General features: G+C 37.6%; 1 protein-coding gene across 1 annotated transcript; it reads right to left on the reverse strand.

The window, feature by feature from the left end:
- Positions 1-10,210: 10,210 nt before the first annotated feature.
- On the reverse strand, positions 10,211-17,528 carry LOC143963583 (uncharacterized). Its single transcript, XM_077473265.1, has 2 exons — positions 17,367-17,528; positions 10,211-13,522 (listed from the first exon to the last, which is right to left on the reverse strand). The coding sequence occupies exon 2, from the start codon at positions 13,467-13,469 to the stop codon at positions 10,713-10,715; it is 2,757 nt and encodes a 918-aa protein (XP_077329391.1). The 5' UTR covers positions 13,470-13,522; positions 17,367-17,528; the 3' UTR covers positions 10,211-10,712.
- Between the last annotated feature and the right edge of the window lie 2,509 nt (positions 17,529-20,037).

Consider the following 20,037-nt stretch of genomic DNA (forward strand, 5'->3'; position numbering starts at 1 on the left):
TTCCTTGCTCAAAGAAAAAGCGATAAACTAGCTCGTTTTGATGAGGAAATCAAAAAAATTCAAGAAATATTGGCCCCTCTGAATACGAGTGAAGAGTATAAGGAATGTTCTAAAAACCTCCTTAAAACTCTCGAGAAGGAAGAAAAAGAGCAGAAACTAAAAAAGAAGAAAAAATATGTAAGAGATAGAGAGGATTATCAGTCAGGCCTGGTTTTCCTTTGGCAGAAAAAGCTAGCCTCTGAGAGGGAAGGTGAACGTATGGATACGTTCCCCCATAATAGTTCCAGCGGAACCATGGGAAACCCCCCAGGGACTACATCAGGAAATCACATTGTGCATTATCCTGTAGGAGAGGGACAGACCCAAACAAGGGGAAGCCACAATCAGGGCAATCCTGGTCGCTTTCCACAATGGCCCTTAAGGGGCACCCAGATGAAGGGACCTAGGAAAGGCCCCAAGAACAATAAGAAGGATTTCCCTCGTAACAACAATCAGAGAGTGCCATATGATCAGAGATCAGAGGAGCAAGGACCATGGGGTTCTATTCAAGGCTTTGACCAGGAGAGATCTATATATCATAGCAGAGACAAAGTATCTCAGGCTTATGATATACCAACTCAAAATCGCTTTTTCCCTCTATCCGACTCTGAAACATCGAATGGATGGAGACATAATGGTAACAATTACCAACAAGGATACAACTTGAATGGACAGTACCAGACAGGATATGGTCCCGGACAGGGTTTTTCACAATATAACTACAATAATAGGGCTAACCAGGGATGGGATTTTCCGGTAGACAACAGAGGCCTGAAAAGGCCCGTAGAACAAAGAGAGGGGTCCGAGGGGGGAGGCGATTACAGTCAACAAAAACGACCTTAGGTAAAGGGATTTTCAATCTCAGCAAACAAGTACTTACTGATTCAGAACAACGGATTTTGGACAAGGGACTCAAATTTGCTCCGCCGAAGGGCCTGAACAAGTTTGGGACCTATATGGATGTCCATAAGTACGTGCGGAGACTGAGTATCAAGAGATACATGCTGGGAAATCCCATTATGGACAATCAGGTAATTAGATCAGAATTTAAACACTCTGGTCTCGCTAATGCGTCACTTTTTAATCCCCCAGGACCTCTAGCCCCTAACATTAAAGTGTTTAGGGACGTGGTATTACGTGATCTAGAGAGAATTGATTTAAAAAAAGTAAGGATGCACGGAGATTTGCAGAAAGGTTTGGATACCTTGTGCAGTAATAAATCTCTTGTGATTAGGCCAGCAGATAAGGGAGGAGGAATCGTGATTTTGGATAAATGCGACTATCTAAAAGAAATGCACAGGATTGTGGATGATGGTGAGACTTACACAGTTATTAACAGAGACCCTATGATAAAATATAAGAAGGAGTTGGAGGGGATTGTTAACAGGGGATTTCGGAAGGGAATCCTCAGCGACAGAGAGAGGTTATTTTTAGTACCGGTTGCCCCGCGCACACCGGTCATTTATTATCTCCCAAAGATACATAAAAATGCTATTTGCCCCCCGGGACGCCCGATAGTCAGTGGGATTGACTCGGTGACGTCCCGGGTGGGCAAATACATAGATTTTTTTCTGCAACCGTTGGTGCAGAAAATCCCTTCTTATGTAAAAGACACTAAGCAGATTATTAATATGCTGAGTAAGATCAAACCAAGAGAAGGCCTTTGGCTCGTGACCGCTGATGTCACGTCGCTGTACACTATCATCCCCCATGAACTGGGGTTTGAGGCGGTTAAAGTATTTTTAGAACGAGGATCAGGTCTAGTTCAGACTCAAATAGATTTTATTTTGGAACTGTTAGAATTTGCCGCAGGGCACAATTACTTCTGGTTCGATAACCAGTTCTTCCGCCAGGATAGGGGTGTGGCCATGGGGGCTAAATATGCCCCCAGTTTGGCCAACCTATTCATGGCCAAATGGGAGGAGGACGTGGTCGATACCCCAAGACGCCCTGAGGTTGCGTTGTGGGTACGCTATATTGACGACGTCCTCCTCCTATGGGATGTGGAGGAGCTGGATTTACGCAATTATATGGAAATGTTGAACCAGAATAATAGAGGCATTAGACTGAACTATGAATCCAGTAGAGAAGAGGTTAATTTTTTGGATTTAAAGGTCAGAGTGGCGGGTGACATGTTTGTCACATCAACGTACTTCAAACCAACGGATAGAAACTCTTATATCCCTATGGGAAGCTGTCATCATGCTTCATGGCTAAAATCGGTCCCTCTAGGACAGTACATGCGCCTTAGGAGGAATTGTACTGATGTCACTATATTTGACGAACAAGCCGAGATATTATCCCAAAGATTTAGGGAAAAAGGGTATGCGACAGAGACTCTGACTAAAGCCTTGAACACAGTACGCAACAGAGATAGGTCATCACTACTGGCTGAAGGTACTGTTGAGAAGGATAAGAACCAGGCGTTACTGCCTTTTGTAACTACATATTCGACACAACATCGACAAATTAAGCAATTAATCCACAAACACTGGCATATTTTGACTAACGATCAGGTTTTGGGTTCGATTTTACCCGAAAACCCTAGAGTTATTTTCAGAGGGGTACCTACACTGGGTAGCAAGGTTGCCCCTAGTGTACAAAGCCCCCCGAAGATAAATAGGTGTTTTTTTCAAAACTTAACAGGGTTTTACAGATGTAAGAACTGTCAGGTATGCACACTAAATGCGAATAGAAATTCCAAAATCTGTGAATTCTCTTCCACGAGCACACTTAAATCATACAAGGTGGAGCCCTTTATAACCTGCTCCTCGATGGCGGTTGTATATCTTATCCAGTGCCCGTGCGGACTTCAATACGTGGGGAGGACCAAGAGGGCTCTAAAAGTTAGGTTAAACGAACACATCGGCAATATTAGACGGGGCTTTGACAAGCACCCCGTTTCCAGACATTATGACGAGGTACACGATAGAGATCCCTCTAACACCCTTTACATGGGAATAGACAAACATAGACCCCATTGGAGGGGAGGGTCATTAGTAAGAGATATCTCCCATCTAGAGATGTCATGGATTCATAGATTAAAAACATATGCCCCTTTTGGGATGAACGTCGATATTGATGTAAATGCGTTTATAAATAACGCTTAGTGTGAGAAAAGGTTTTTTTTTTTTTTTTTGGTCTATATTCTCCTCCGTAACACTTGGTGGGACCTTTTATCTCTGTTGTGTACTATCTAGAGTATTATATGCTTTTTCCACATAACATTTGTGGACAATTAGTGCTTTAGTGCACGATCTTACTGGTTGTTGCTTTTATACTTATTTTATCCTTTTATTTTTCATGTTTATTTTGTTGGGGAACACTCGCATTGTCTCATATTGTATTCTCTTTTCAGATATATGTGAATGATGTCGCTGTGAAGAGAGTATATCTATAGCAATGTGATTGTTGATGGTTTTCTATGTAACTATCTCCATAAAACTATATTAGGTAGATGTCTAGATGTCTAATGTGACACATTCAATATATTTTTTAATAATTGTTTTTTATCATTCTGTTTATGCTTGTTTTGAATAATATGGTGGTTCGTGGGTGCAAGCCTCCCCCTTAGTGGTAATATATGCCTTTTTTTTCTATTCTCCTCTTTGTAGGAATGGAATATTTATTTTATTTTTTCCTTTTTTTGATTGAAACAATGGCAGCGATATGGTGGCGGCTAATCGTCCGCTTCAAGTATGAAGAGTGAATTCTCTCCCTCTCCACTCCATTTCCCTCTTATGCACTTTAGTGCGGAGGGAGGATCGGGAGTGAGGCTTGGCCCTCGCGTTGCCTGTACTTGCTTCCGGGTACGTGGACACGTCGGAAGACCAGCAGAGATTGGCGCGTTGGTCTGACGTCACCACGTCGGTAGTAAGGGCGGATATGCCGCTCGGGACGTCATTTCCGCGTCTATGCGGGGATGGGAGTCCTGATGCGACATTTTTTTTTCGAGGCTTGGTCCCCGCTGGTGTCTAGTGGGGAACCAACAGTGAGAGGCCAAACACTCGTGACGTCATGTGGGACGTCATTTCCGGGTTCATGCGGAGATGGAATCTCCGATGTAGTATCGATACCGAGGCCTGGTTCCCGCTGGTGTCCAGCGGGGAACCAACGGTGATAGGCTAAGTGTTTTTTCAGGCGAGATAATGATTGGCTGATGTGCTGTGACGCTTTTTGCGTCACTTCCGCTTTTTAATCGCCCGCGCTGTTCGAGTTGCCCATGGGGGGAGGAGGCTTGGACTATAGGACACCATATAAAAAGGGGGCAACGTGGCGTGTCACCCGAGCCCCGAGAAGACGTGACATTTCACGAAACGCGTCGGGCGGTGTGACACGCTATTTATTGCCTCCGAACGAACCAGCTGGAGAAAGGGTACTGAAGTAGATGATTCGCGTCCGGCCGGCGCTACCTACTGTGACATGCCCTATTGTGCTTGACTTTTATAAGTGCATTTTCTGTTTTTTACTATCTTTTAATAAAACGGTTTTACACTATTGGAGCGTTTTTTTCCCTCCTCTTTATGGCTGACTGATTATTGCTAAATATTGGAACCTGACTGCTTAAACGATCTAACATATGGGTGGAGCCTATGGACGCTTGATGAATGTATACGGCCCGGTCTGACTTTTAGAGCATACAACCTAAGAGCATCTGGTAAGGAGCCAATCCTCACTTCTGGTGGTGGTGCACTTTTACAGTCGCTGAGTTGCGGGGATTTTTGAACAAGACCCTGAGAAAAAATATTAATTTTACATCTGACACATGGTGTTTTTTATTATTTTCATGGACTGATTATAAATGATTGGACACTTTCATTTAACCAATTTTTAATTTTAATTTTATGTGATTATATGTTTTTTTGCAAGTTTGAATACAGTAATATACCATGCGTTTTATTCACTCGAGCTAAGACTCTGTTTAGCACCGTTTGTGTAGCTAAGTTTATATAGCTTATATCTGCACCTATTGAATTGTGGTCACAGATGTTACTATATATATATTCATTTTGGTTATAGGTGTTTGTTTTCACTGTTTTTTAGTAGTATTCACTGATATATATTTTTTCCATAATTGGTGATATTGTAACAATATTTTGTAATTTGATTTCACTATTGGGGAAATACACGACCTAAGCTCACACTTAGGACAGCGCGGTTCTTTTTTGGGTTATTTGTGTTAGCATATATATTTTTCGGGTATATAGTAGAACTGCAGCAGTATTTGATGTGTGCACATAGAAAAAAAATGCAACGTCTTTTTCGTCTTCTTCTATAAATTGTAGGTGGTAGCGCGATTTTTTTCCTTGTTTTTCCTTCTATACTTACCAAACTTATTATCGCTGCACCAGAGGTTGATTCCTTGAAATGGATATTTTTGAATTCCGCACTAAAAGGGTGATTGATATCACTGGGGTCTTTGATTCCACTCTGGGGCCCCTGGATACCGATACAAAGGGTCTATTTACCAGATTGAAAAATCTCACCGTGTCTGAGGTTCATGCTCAATGGGACATTGCTTTCTTTGAGACCTACATCAAGGAAGGTATGGTCCCTAGAAGTTTGAGGTGGGAATTGAGTCCACATAGAGACGAGCCTGACTTAGAAGGCTGGTCTAAGTTTTTTAATGATTCCGGCCTATGTTTATTGCGTTTCCTTGCTCAAAGAAAAAGCGATAAACTAGCTCGTTTTGATGAGGAAATCAAAAAAATTCAAGAAATATTGGCCCCTCTGAATACGAGTGAAGAGTATAAGGAATGTTCTAAAAACCTCCTTAAAACTCTCGAGAAGGAAGAAAAAGAGCAGAAACTAAAAAAGAAGAAAAAATATGTAAGAGATAGAGAGGATTATCAGTCAGGCCTGGTTTTCCTTTGGCAGAAAAAGCTAGCCTCTGAGAGGGAAGGTGAACGTATGGATACGTTCCCCCATAATAGTTCCAGCGGAACCATGGGAAACCCCCCAGGGACTACATCAGGAAATCACATTGTGCATTATCCTGTAGGAGAGGGACAGACCCAAACAAGGGGAAGCCACAATCAGGGCAATCCTGGTCGCTTTCCACAATGGCCCTTAAGGGGCACCCAGATGAAGGGACCTAGGAAAGGCCCCAAGAACAATAAGAAGGATTTCCCTCGTAACAACAATCAGAGAGTGCCATATGATCAGAGATCAGAGGAGCAAGGACCATGGGGTTCTATTCAAGGCTTTGACCAGGAGAGATCTATATATCATAGCAGAGACAAAGTATCTCAGGCTTATGATATACCAACTCAAAATCGCTTTTTCCCTCTATCCGACTCTGAAACATCGAATGGATGGAGACATAATGGTAACAATTACCAACAAGGATACAACTTGAATGGACAGTACCAGACAGGATATGGTCCCGGACAGGGTTTTTCACAATATAACTACAATAATAGGGCTAACCAGGGATGGGATTTTCCGGTAGACAACAGAGGCCTGAAAAGGCCCGTAGAACAAAGAGAGGGGTCCGAGGGGGGAGGCGATTACAGTCAACAAAAACGACCTTAGGTAAAGGGATTTTCAATCTCAGCAAACAAGTACTTACTGATTCAGAACAACGGATTTTGGACAAGGGACTCAAATTTGCTCCGCCGAAGGGCCTGAACAAGTTTGGGACCTATATGGATGTCCATAAGTACGTGCGGAGACTGAGTATCAAGAGATACATGCTGGGAAATCCCATTATGGACAATCAGGTAATTAGATCAGAATTTAAACACTCTGGTCTCGCTAATGCGTCACTTTTTAATCCCCCAGGACCTCTAGCCCCTAACATTAAAGTGTTTAGGGACGTGGTATTACGTGATCTAGAGAGAATTGATTTAAAAAAAGTAAGGATGCACAGTGATTTGCAGAAAGGTTTGGATACCTTGTGCAGTAATAAATCTCTTGTGATTAGGCCAGCAGATAAGGGAGGAGGAATCGTGATTTTGGATAAATGCGACTATCTAAAAGAAATGCACAGGATTGTGGATGATGGTGAGACTTACACAGTTATTAACAGAGACCCTATGATAAAATATAAGAAGGAGTTGGAGGGGATTGTTAACAGGGGATTTCGGAAGGGAATCCTCAGCGACAGAGAGAGGTTATTTTTAGTACCGGTTGCCCCGCGCACACCGGTCATTTATTATCTCCCAAAGATACATAAAAATGCTATTTGCCCCCCGGGACGCCCGATAGTCAGTGGGATTGACTCGGTGACGTCCCGGGTGGGCAAATACATAGATTTTTTTCTGCAACCGTTGGTGCAGAAAATCCCTTCTTATGTAAAAGACACTAAGCAGATTATTAATATGCTGAGTAAGATCAAACCAAGAGAAGGCCTTTGGCTCGTGACCGCTGATGTCACGTCGCTGTACACTATCATCCCCCATGAACTGGGGTTTGAGGCGGTTAAAGTATTTTTAGAATGAGGATCAGGTCTAGTTCAGACTCAAATAGATTTTATTTTGGAACTGTTAGAATTTGCCGCAGGGCACAATTACTTCTGGTTCGATAACCAGTTCTTCCGCCAGGATAGGGGTGTGGCCATGGGGGCTAAATATGCCCCCAGTTTGGCCAACCTATTCATGGCCAAATGGGAGGAGGACGTGGTCGATACCCCAAGACGCCCTGAGGTTGCGTTGTGGGTACGCTATATTGACGACGTCCTCCTCCTATGGGATGTGGAGGAGCTGGATTTACGCAATTATATGGAAATGTTGAACCAGAATAATAGAGGCATTAGACTGAACTATGAATCCAGTAGAGAAGAGGTTAATTTTTTGGATTTAAAGGTCAGAGTGGCGGGTGACATGTTTGTCACATCAACGTACTTCAAACCAACGGATAGAAACTCTTATATCCCTATGGGAAGCTGTCATCATGCTTCATGGCTAAAATCGGTCCCTCTAGGACAGTACATGCGCCTTAGGAGGAATTGTACTGATGTCACTATATTTGACGAACAAGCCGAGATATTATCCCAAAGATTTAGGGAAAAAGGGTATGCGACAGAGACTCTGACTAAAGCCTTGAACACAGTACGCAACAGAGATAGGTCATCACTACTGGCTGAAGGTACTGTTGAGAAGGATAAGAACCAGGCGTTACTGCCTTTTGTAACTACATATTCGACACAACATCGACAAATTAAGCAATTAATCCACAAACACTGGCATATTTTGACTAACGATCAGGTTTTGGGTTCGATTTTACCCGAAAACCCTAGAGTTATTTTCAGAGGGGTACCTACACTGGGTAGCAAGGTTGCCCCTAGTGTACAAAGCCCCCCGAAGATAAATAGGTGTTTTTTTCAAAACTTAACAGGGTTTTACAGATGTAAGAACTGTCAGGTATGCACACTAAATGCGAATAGAAATTCCAAAATCTGTGAATTCTCTTCCACGAGCACACTTAAATCATACAAGGTGGAGCCCTTTATAACCTGCTCCTCGATGGCGGTTGTATATCTTATCCAGTGCCCGTGCGGACTTCAATACGTGGGGAGGACCAAGAGGGCTCTAAAAGTTAGGTTAAACGAACACATCGGCAATATTAGACGGGGCTTTGACAAGCACCCCGTTTCCAGACATTATGACGAGGTACACGATAGAGATCCCTCTAACACCCTTTACATGGGAATAGACAAACATAGACCCCATTGGAGGGGAGGGTCATTAGTAAGAGATATCTCCCATCTAGAGATGTCATGGATTCATAGATTAAAAACATATGCCCCTTTTGGGATGAACGTCGATATTGATGTAAATGCGTTTATAAATAACGCTTAGTGTGAGAAAAGGTTTTTTTTTTTTTTTTTGGTCTATATTCTCCTCCGTAACACTTGGTGGGACCTTTTATCTCTGTTGTGTACTATCTAGAGTATTATATGCTTTTTCCACATAACATTTGTGGACAATTAGTGCTTTAGTGCACGATCTTACTGGTTGTTGCTTTTATACTTATTTTATCCTTTTATTTTTCATGTTTATTTTGTTGGGGAACACTCGCATTGTCTCATATTGTATTCTCTTTTCAGATATATGTGAATGATGTCGCTGTGAAGAGAGTATATCTATAGCAATGTGATTGTTGATGGTTTTCTATGTAACTATCTCCATAAAACTATATTAGGTAGATGTCTAGATGTCTAATGTGACACATTCAATATATTTTTTAATAATTGTTTTTTATCATTCTGTTTATGCTTGTTTTGAATAATATGGTGGTTCGTGGGTGCAAGCCTCCCCCTTAGTGGTAATATATGCCTTTTTTTTCTATTCTCCTCTTTGTAGGAATGGAATATTTATTTTATTTTTTCCTTTTTTTGATTGAAACAATGGCAGCGATATGGTGGCGGCTAATCGTCCGCTTCAAGTATGAAGAGTGAATTCTCTCCCTCTCCACTCCATTTCCCTCTTATGCACTTTAGTGCGGAGGGAGGATCGGGAGTGAGGCTTGGCCCTCGCTTTGCCTGTACTTGCTTCCGGGTACGTGGACACGTCGGAAGACCAGCAGAGATTGGCGCGTTGGTCTGACGTCACCACGTCGGTAGTAAGGGCGGATATGCCGCTCGGGACGTCATTTCCGCGTCTATGCGGGGATGGGAGTCCTGATGCGACATTTTTTTTTCGAGGCTTGGTCCCCGCTGGTGTCTAGTGGGGAACCAACAGTGAGAGGCCAAACACTCGTGACGTCATGTGGGACGTCATTTCCGGGTTCATGCGGAGATGGAATCTCCGATGTAGTATCGATACCGAGGCCTGGTTCCCGCTGGTGTCCAGCGGGGAACCAACGGTGATAGGCTAAGTGTTTTTTCAGGCGAGATAATGATTGGCTGATTGTTAAATATGAAATATGAAATATTATGAAATAATACGATATTTCAAAGTCTTAGATCGATTGATCTTGTGTGACGAATTTCCTTAATTGGTTCTGAGTCAGCGTAATTCAAAAATGTGTATTTATTTGTACACATTTAAATACAAAAGGATGCTTACAAAAATAGTACAATAATATCTTACTTAGTATCTTTCTTTCTTATTCAATATATCATTTGTATCTTTAAAAATTGTCTAAGGTTATTACTGAGTGGCCTATCTAAAATGGCGGAATAACCCTTTGTATGCTGAATGCAGCTGAAATGTTTCTGAGGTCTTTCCTCTAGGCTGCTGCCTCTTCAAGAGACCGTCTCCTGAAACTTCCTACTATATTAACAGGCTCAAATCTCCCGCCCGAAAGATAACTCCTCCTTTCCAAAGGTGGGAGGGCTGAGAGTGGTTGTTACAACAGAGCTGACATATGTTACCACTTAAAGCGCAGCTCCACAGTCTACCATGGCCGGATATAAGGGGGAAGGGAGAATTTTAAGTCTCTATGCAAACCTTCATTTACACTTAAGAAAAGCTTATATAAAATATACAATATTCCTCAAAATCCTGACAGATTTTAAATATTTACTTCTTCAATTATCGCAAGTCATAACATAGAAATTATTGTCTCAAAGTTCTCTTTCATACAGTATGAAAAATATTATATTCTGAATAAAGTATAATAAAGCCAATTAAAATTTAGATATTAAGAATATAACATTCCCCTCTGAAATATGAATACTAATCATATTTTTCAGATTAAAAATTCATCCATCATCATTCATGTCACATTCAAACAAACTTTGATTCAATAATTCCAAATGTTTTGTCATGCAAAACTGAATTCATACCTTCAAAACGCATTTTCCTCTTCAATTTACTTTGTAACAAATCATCTCCTTTCTTAATATCACTTCTAATTCGATAATATAATTTTTTCATTCTAAACATTAAACATAACTGGAATATAAGGAATAACATGATAATAATAAAAATAATTACAATAGGATGTGATAAAATATTTCCTGCTGCTGAAGTTATCGAAGTTTTTCCCCACATGGATACACTATTACTAAATCTTTTCCACCAATTACTTCCTGAAAATTCTGACCATTGATGTGATATTTCTTGCAAATTACCTTGTTCATGTTTAAACAATACTTCTGCATTCTGCAATTCCTTAGCCAAAGCTATTAATAAACCTTGATCCTTTTGAATTATATTTGCCCATTTTTCCCATGGAAATTCATCTATTTGAGAAATATTATACTGTGTAGGAAGAGCGCTAATATTTTTCATAAACATATTTGTTAAATTTGTTCTCAATCCATTAATACTTATTGCAACAATATCTCCTTCTATACAATACAACCCTTGATTTAGGTTTTCTGTATTTGTACAAGAAGAGAAAAAAGTTTTAACCCTTTCTGTATCTGACATAATTTGAAAACAAACCTTCTTTTTATCTACACGAGTAACTAATTCAGAATTAATTTTATTTTCAATTCTTGCTGAACATAATGTATGATTATGATAACAAGAATGAAATATGCTTTTATCTTGATTAGGTAAACATATAATTTTAGACTGGAATTGTAAACATGATGACAAATCTAATTGTTCTAATTCAGAATTTTCATTGTTAAATACAAAATCTGTATACTGTAATTTATAGTATAATAATTGTGTATTACTGACAGGTAATCCCAAAACAGTGATTGGAACCAAAATTTGTTCTTTTCCGGCTATTGGAATCATAGAAGAACTATAACATATGTCCTGCTTGCATCCTATCCATTTATTTACCCATAAATCTGTATGATTTATCGCATATAAATATTCTTTGGGCAAATACTGTAAAATGCCAAGAGGAGTTATTCCACTCTGAAATGCTTGCGCAATTATTTTAAAATTAGTGGAATATTCCGTTTGAATCTCTAAACATGCTCTGGCTATATGAGAATGTTGTTCACTTCTCATCAAATCAAAAGTAATATTTTGAAGATGTAAAATAGATGGACCCATTATATTAGCAGTTTTAATTACCATATTTTCTAAAATCTGATTTAAATGTCTTTGTATTTTAATACCATTACTTCCCACTAAACCAGCGGTTTCTAGATCAGACTTTAAAGTACTAATATCCATACTATTTGTTATACTCCCGATTGTGCCAATCCCTCCTAAAATACCTTCAACAATACCACGCTTATTCCTGTTATAATTTCTATTATTAATTCCAAACCATCTCTCAATACCCATTTCCATATTAACCAGATGTCCTTGACATTGTGGAAACCTTGTAGAAATTTTCCATTCTGAAACATTAAAGTTCCACAAAACAATGACAAACTTTCCCTCTCTCAAAAGAGTTCTGGATTGGAAATGGTTAATCTGAAAAGGACTTGCAGAGAAACTTTTCTTATTGACACATGGAGTTTTCCTTGGAGACATAACAACAACACTTGCCTTTGCACATTTCACCGGATAATTTTCTATTGATATGCAACATTCATATATACCAGTATCATTCAAAGATACTCTCATTTGTTGATAAACAAATGTATCATTGATCCAATTCACACTACCAAAAATTCCTTTATGAATTATGATAGTTGAACTATAAAGAAAACTACCCAAAAACTCACCATTCCTTTTCCAAGTCAACAATGAATTTTGAGGTAAAGATATTTTTGTATCACATATCAAATGCAAATTATCTTTATCTTCCATAATTTTCAAAGATTGTGGGAAAATATTAATTTCTGGAACAATCTTATCAACTATAAAGATATCAATTTTGACCCTTATTTCAGTAAATTTTCTTATAACTTTAAAATCCCATGTTCTTACAACGTCTCCTTTTTCATCTCCAATGATGTTTAAATATTTTGGATTTAATATCTTTACAAAACTTTGAAAAAGATAATAAAATTGATCAAAGGAATAAAGTATTTTCCCAGATCTTGTCATAATATTAGTAACATCTCCAGACCAAATTGTTGACTCATTACCCTTTAAAAATATAGACCAGAAACTCCTCAACAATATGTTACACTCAAAAGTTCCAGTTTTGTTATTTAGTCTATAAGATCCCTGCATTTTAACAAACTTAGTTTTGGATTCTATTTTAACTTTGATGTCAATATCATTGCTGTGAATGAAATACAATTGTAAACAACAACGATATCCATCACCAATACATAAAAATCCATACAAATCTTCTGCTGTATTAATATCAACATCTCTAAAATTATGATTTTTATCATATGCACTAATATCAATAACTCTATCATTTTTGTCCTTTGTAATGATATCAATGTTCTTATTTTTCAGTTCATCTGCATTGATATCAATGTCTACATCTCTCTTATTTCTGAATAACATATGATCTTTGTTGTGTAATTCTTCATTCCTGTTAGTCTTTATATAACTTGAGCAGTTCTTGATATATCTTATCACAAATAAAATTGTCACTAGGGAAAAGATGCATCCTGTAGTGATGATACACTTCCTCTCTTTAAAACTTTTCATTTGTTGTGCTGACATCTTTTTCTTTTGGAATACGCACTTTCTTCAGGTTCGATTTTTATTTTTAATTCCTGAAAAAAATAAAGGCAGCATCATTATCTTGGAATATAAAATTTGTTATACCCACATTTTTCTTTCTGCATACTTGTTTCACTGAACTAAGAAAGTATTTGTACCCCTTGAACATCCCAAAATGTCCATGGACTTTCCCAATTACTTTTCCATGTTTCAACTCCTGAAACTCTGACGTGTCACCATCTCTGGGTGTGGCCTCACATGTAACAATTCTTTAATCATTTTTTATCTTTTCTGTCTTAGACTTGTGTCAACAATATCTAATTTTATCTTAAATAAACCTTTCTGTTCCTGGTCTACTTAATAGACCGCTTATCTTATACAAAAGATAATTTTTGGTTTAACAACAAAATAACAAAATGTTACAAAAAACAATATCAATAGTAAAATATCAAAAAATAGATTATTCTTACAATGAAGATTAAATCCGATATGTGCGTGGATTTAATAACAATCCTTCATGATATATAAATATGTCTTATGTGTACTGGAATGAAACTTCCACTGGAATGTGTGTACTCCATTATTGTCTGTGTCCACTCCTTCTAAAACAAAAAACCACAGCCCCCACCTTTTTTTTACTTCTAAAGGTTTTTCTGAGCACGACAGTTCTACAGAATGAGTATTTTCCCTCCCACCTTTCTAAAACAATGGGTGTCTCATTCTAAATTCCTAAGGGCTGCTATGAATAACCCTTTGTAAAAAAACATTTTTAACATACACAAACCTTTTTACCTTATCAATATATATATACAAATTATTTCTTATTCTCTTAATCAAGAAACATTGTAATATAAAAACTTATATTTTTAACTAACAAAGACACTTTTTATCATGAATTAACTTTCTTTTTCAAACTTAGAAATATGAGGAGAAACCATTTTGTAACTTTTCTTCAACCAATTATAACTCCACGAGGCAATACACACGCCATTTTACTTTTTCTTTTAAACTCAAAAGGAGAATACTTTGTAGCATCAGAAATTGTGCTTCTTACATCCATTAAAAATAACTGGAACAACATCAACCCAAATATTTCCTTTGTCCAACAACCTTTATCAATCCTAGATTTAATTATCCGATACATCCTCACAATAATACCTACAAACTGTGAATGTTACCACACATGAAATCTCTATTCTATTCCCTGATATTACACATTCTCTGTCACAACTGAAGTTTGCTGATATATCCCAAACTAGAAAAACATGATTATTCAACCTCTAAACAATAGTTAAAGCATCATCATTAGTGAATCCCACCTGTAGGTGCTGTGAACTATAAATACACAATAATCCTTTTCCGTCATGACACAAACTTATGGTCTAATGACCCAAATAATAACTTTGTGGCAACCTATGAGAATAAAAAAGATTGTTATAACCTTTTTTTCCTCTGAAATTAAAGGAATATGTGTGTCCACTTTCTTCACAACATTAATTGATACCATATCAGGTTGGACTACTAACTCTATGCAAAAGCTGCTTCCTTTGCCAATAAATCTGCTATTCTGTTACCTACAGATAACTCACTTTCATCTTTTTATGTGCTGGAATTTTTACAATAGCATATGCAAGAGGATTACTCTCTGCAAGGTCAAAAACTACTTCTAATGTCTCTTTCTGCACAAGAGTCTTATTAGATGAATCCACAAAACCTCTACATAGATAACGTACAACATATGAACTATCACTATAAATCACTAATGAACCTTTCTTCTCTTCCTTGTCAATACTATCTCAATATCTTTAAACAAACCTGTATTCATTTTGGTCTGACTCCAAAGACTTTTATGTGCTCTAACTGATTGTTCCAATTCGAGATTGGTTCCTGTGTGTGGCCAATTAAAATCTGAAGACATGTCAGCGACTGCTGTACAAATACTTACAACGTTACTGTACTTTGAGGAATCTATTAACATAGATTTGGGACTAGATGAATCTTTCCATATAGTAGAATTACTTAAATCAATAATCCAATCTAATTTACTAATCACATCCATGCCTAAAATATTCTCTGTATTTTGGCAACACCATATGTCTATATTCGTTTTTTTTTTTTTAAATTCCGGGAATTTCGAAAGTCACATCAGAAACTTTAACTGCAACTGTATTTTCTTTTCCATTAAAATCAATTAAATTACATTTTGGAGAATCAATATTCACAGATAATTTGTGTTTAATTACTGAGTTCAGATCCTAAATCTATTAACCATTTAATATTCTTACCATTTAATAAACCATGTAACCATGGCCTTCCACTTTCATCTATTAAAAGTGAAGTCACATATTTTAATGTTGGAGGTGACTCAGAACCCTTTTCCCTAAATCCTGATGATGATGGATGTAATCCATCCCTCTCATTTTCATCATTGTTTGTCATATTGATTGAACTGTCATTAACAGTCAATGTACTAATCTGTTTGACTTCTGAGGCATAAGGCAAATCAATCAAACTATTGTTTGAAGAAGAAAGAATAAATTGCTCAGAAATATGTTCTGTATTTTCTACTTTCAAAGTTTTCCTGTGTACTATGCATGGAAATAACATTTCCTGTCTGCTCTGAAGCTTTAGCTCCGCCTATGGCATGTATCTCATCAACTCTGTCTCTCTGAGTACCATGCTGACTGAATACAAAACTTTTCAATGTTCAGCTTGAACAAAACAAAAATAAAACTTAATACTCATGACAATGAAACATTGATAAAAAATAATAATCCAATAGATTATCCTTGAAAATATTAAAATTATATCAAAGTCCTCAATAATATTCCAAACGTCAAAACCAAATCTTTTTAAACTCAAATCAATCCTTATTCATAGCCATTAAACGTCAACCAGAAAATTCTTACCATATCTGCAGTTAATTTAAGGACTGCTGACTGTTTTCAGAGTGTTATATGCTACATAATTAAACCTTTCCTGTCTTAATGGACTATTTTCAGTTTGCAATCTTTGTCTTTGGTTCTTAGAAGAAAAATGAATTTGCTTATTATGACCTCTATACCTCAGATTACTGTGCCAACGTACAGAATAAACTTCTTGACGCCTGGGCAAAATTTTCGGATAATACAACCTCTTTTGTGTATTATTATTATTCAACTTTTTATAGACTTTCCTCTGAGCATATGGCGATGAAAATCTACATTTCTGCTTAATATCAGTATTATTGAAGTCAACTGACTTCCCACTCTCATTGTCTGAGGAAATATTAACATTTGACTCTTTACAGGATATGACGTTCACATCTGCCTTTGTCACATGTTCACCATCCTCCATCTTTGAACACTGAACATGTGCAAAAACCTCAGCTTGCAGTAATTGGGTCTTAAGTATATTTAGAATATTTTCATGTTCAAATTTTTCCTGGGTCAAGAAAACAATTTGATTTTCATTTTCTTTCAGAGATTGCAATAATGCATCAATTCTATGTTCCAATTCAATTTTTTCAGTCAATAATTGTTCAGTATATTTCTTCTCCTGCTTTGCTGCAATTTCTATTGTATTCTCAAAATTTTCAATATATGTACAAAAAGTCTCACAACTTGAACATCTAGGTTCAAGAAATACATTATCAGTTACACTTTGACTTTGTTTTCCTGGCATATCAAACACCATATCATTATAACTTTTAACAAGTTTCATTACATTACGTACTTTTTTCTTTGTTTTAACTAATGAGAATCTATCCTTCTCAATGTCAGCATTTGCCTGAAAGCATTGATCATACATTAATTTCCATAAAACAGCATCAGAGACCTGTTTCGATAAACCTTTAAATTCTAATGTACTTTCATCAGCTAAAACAGCTACAAATTCCATAATTACGTTTCTACTCACCAAATAAAAAACCCGTCAGTTTTTTCCTGGAAATTCTCCGGTCTTTCACAATCAATCGATCGATTTTTCTTCTAGGTTCTTTTTCAATCTTTGCGAAGTTTAATCTCTGTTCATCAATTCATTCCCCTCTGATCACAAGGAGTGAAGTTGAAAAAAAACTTCCGACTTATGATTGACTGGCTGCAGATCGCCAATTGTTAAATATGAAATATGAAATATTATGAAATAATACGATATTTCAAAGTCTTAGATCGATTGATCTTGTGTGACGAATTTCCTTAATTGGTTCTGAGTCAGCGTAATTCAAAAATGTGTATTTATTTGTACACATTTAAATACAAAAGGATGCTTACAAAAATAGTACAATAATATCTTACTTAGTATCTTTCTTTCTTATTCAATATATCATTTGTATCTTTAAAAATTGTCTAAGGTTATTACTGAGTGGCCTATCTAAAATGGCGGAATAACCCTTTGTATGCTGAATGCAGCTGAAATGTTTCTGAGGTCTTTCCTCTAGGCTGCTGCCTCTTCAAGAGACCGTCTCCTGAAACTTCCTACTATATTAACAGGCTCAAATCTCCCGCCCGAAAGATAACTCCTCCTTTCCAAAGGTGGGAGGGCTGAGAGTGGTTGTTACAACAGAGCTGACATATGTTACCACTTAAAGCGCAGCTCCACAGTCTACCATGGCCGGATATAAGGGGGAAGGGAGAATTTTAAGTCTCTATGCAAACCTTCATTTACACTTAAGAAAAGCTTATATAAAATATACAATATTCCTCAAAATCCTGACAGATTTTAAATATTTACTTCTTCAATTATCGCAAGTCATAACATAGAAATTATTGTCTCAAAGTTCTCTTTCATACAGTATGAAAAATATTATATTCTGAATAAAGTATAATAAAGCCAATTAAAATTTAGATATTAAGAATATAACACTGATGTGCTGTGACGCTTTTTGCGTCACTTCCGCTTTTTAATCGCCCGCGCTGTTCGAGTTGCCCATGGGGGGAGGAGGCTTGGACTATAGGACACCATATAAAAAGGGGGCAACGTGGCGTGTCACCCGAGCCCCGAGAAGACGTGACATTTCACGAAACGCGTTGGGCGGTGTGACACGCTATTTATTGCCTCCGAACGAACCAGCTGGAGAAAGGGTACTGAAGTAGATGATTCGCGTCCGGCCGGCGCTACCTACTGTGACATGCCCTATTGTGCTTGACTTTTGTAAGTGCATTTTCTGTTTTTTACTATCTTTTAATAAAACGTTTTTACACTATTGGAGCGTTTTTTTCCCTCCTCTTTATGGCTGACTGATTATTGCTAAATATTGGAACCTGACTGCTTAAACGATCTAACATATGGGTGGAGCCTATGGACGCTTGATGAATGTATACGGCCCGGTCTGACTTTTAGAGCATACAACCTAAGAGCATCTGGTAAGGAGCCAATCCTCACTTCTGGTGGTGGTGCACTTTTACAGTCGCTGAGTTGCGGGGATTTTTGAACAAGACCCTGAGAAAAAATATTAATTTTACATCTGACACATGGTGTTTTTTATTATTTTCATGGACTGATTATAAATGATTGGACACTTTCATTTAACCAATTTTTAATTTTAATTTTATGTGATTATATGTTTTTTTGCAAGTTTGAATACAGTAATATACCATGCGTTTTATTCACTCGAGCTAAGACTCTGTTTAGCACCGTTTGTGTAGCTAAGTTTATATAGCTTATATCTGCACCTATTGAATTGTGGTCACAGATGTTACTATATATATATTCATTTTGGTTATAGGTGTTTGTTTTCACTGTTTTTTAGTAGTATTCACTGATATATATTTTTTCCATAATATGTGAAATGACACCCCAAAATAAATTCTGCTGCTTCTCCTGAGTACGGGGATACCACATATGTGGGACTTTTTGGGAGCCTAGCCGCGTACGGGGCCCCGAAAACCAAGCACCGCCTTCAGGCTTTCTAAGGGCGTAAATTTTTGATTTCACTTCTCACTACCTATTACAGTTTTGAAGGCCATAAAATGCCAAGATGGCACAAAACCCCCACAAATGACCCCATTTTAGAAAGTAGACACCCCAAGCTATTTGCTGAGAGGCATGTTGAGTCCATGGAATATTTTATATTTTGCCACAAGTTGCGGGAAAATTACAAACTTTAATTTTTTTTTATTTTTTTTTCACAAAGTTGTCACTAAATGATATATTGCTCACACATGCCATGGACATATGTGAAATGACACCCCAAAATAAATTCTGCTGCTTCTCCTGAGTACGGGGATACCACATGTGTGGGATTTTTTGGGAGCCTAGCCGCGTACGGGGCCCCGAAAGCCAAGAACCGCCTTCAGGTTTTCTAAGGGCGTAAATATTTGACTTCACTCCTCACTACCTATTACAGTTTTGAAGGCCATAAAATGCCAAGATGGCACAAAACCCCCACAAATTACCCCATTTTAGAAAGTAGACACCCCAAGCTATTTGCTCAGAGGCATGTTGAGTCCATGGAATATTTTATATTTTGCCACAAGTTGCGGGAAAATTACAAACTTTTTTTTTTTTTTCACAAAGTTGTCACTAAATGATATATTGCTCACGCATGCCATGGGCATATGTGAAATGACACCCCAAAATAAATTCTGCT

Source organism: Lithobates pipiens, unplaced genomic scaffold (genome assembly GCF_037356315.1).
Source record: "Lithobates pipiens isolate NorthernLeopardFrog02 unplaced genomic scaffold, aLitPip1_a1.2 Scaffold_8, whole genome shotgun sequence".
Taxonomy (NCBI): domain Eukaryota; kingdom Metazoa; phylum Chordata; class Amphibia; order Anura; family Ranidae; genus Lithobates; species Lithobates pipiens.

Coding starts and splice junctions, on each gene's coding strand:
- LOC143963583 (XM_077473265.1), bottom strand. CDS start 13,469: ATGTCAGCACAACAAATGAAAAGTTTTAAAGAGAGGAAGTGTATCATC.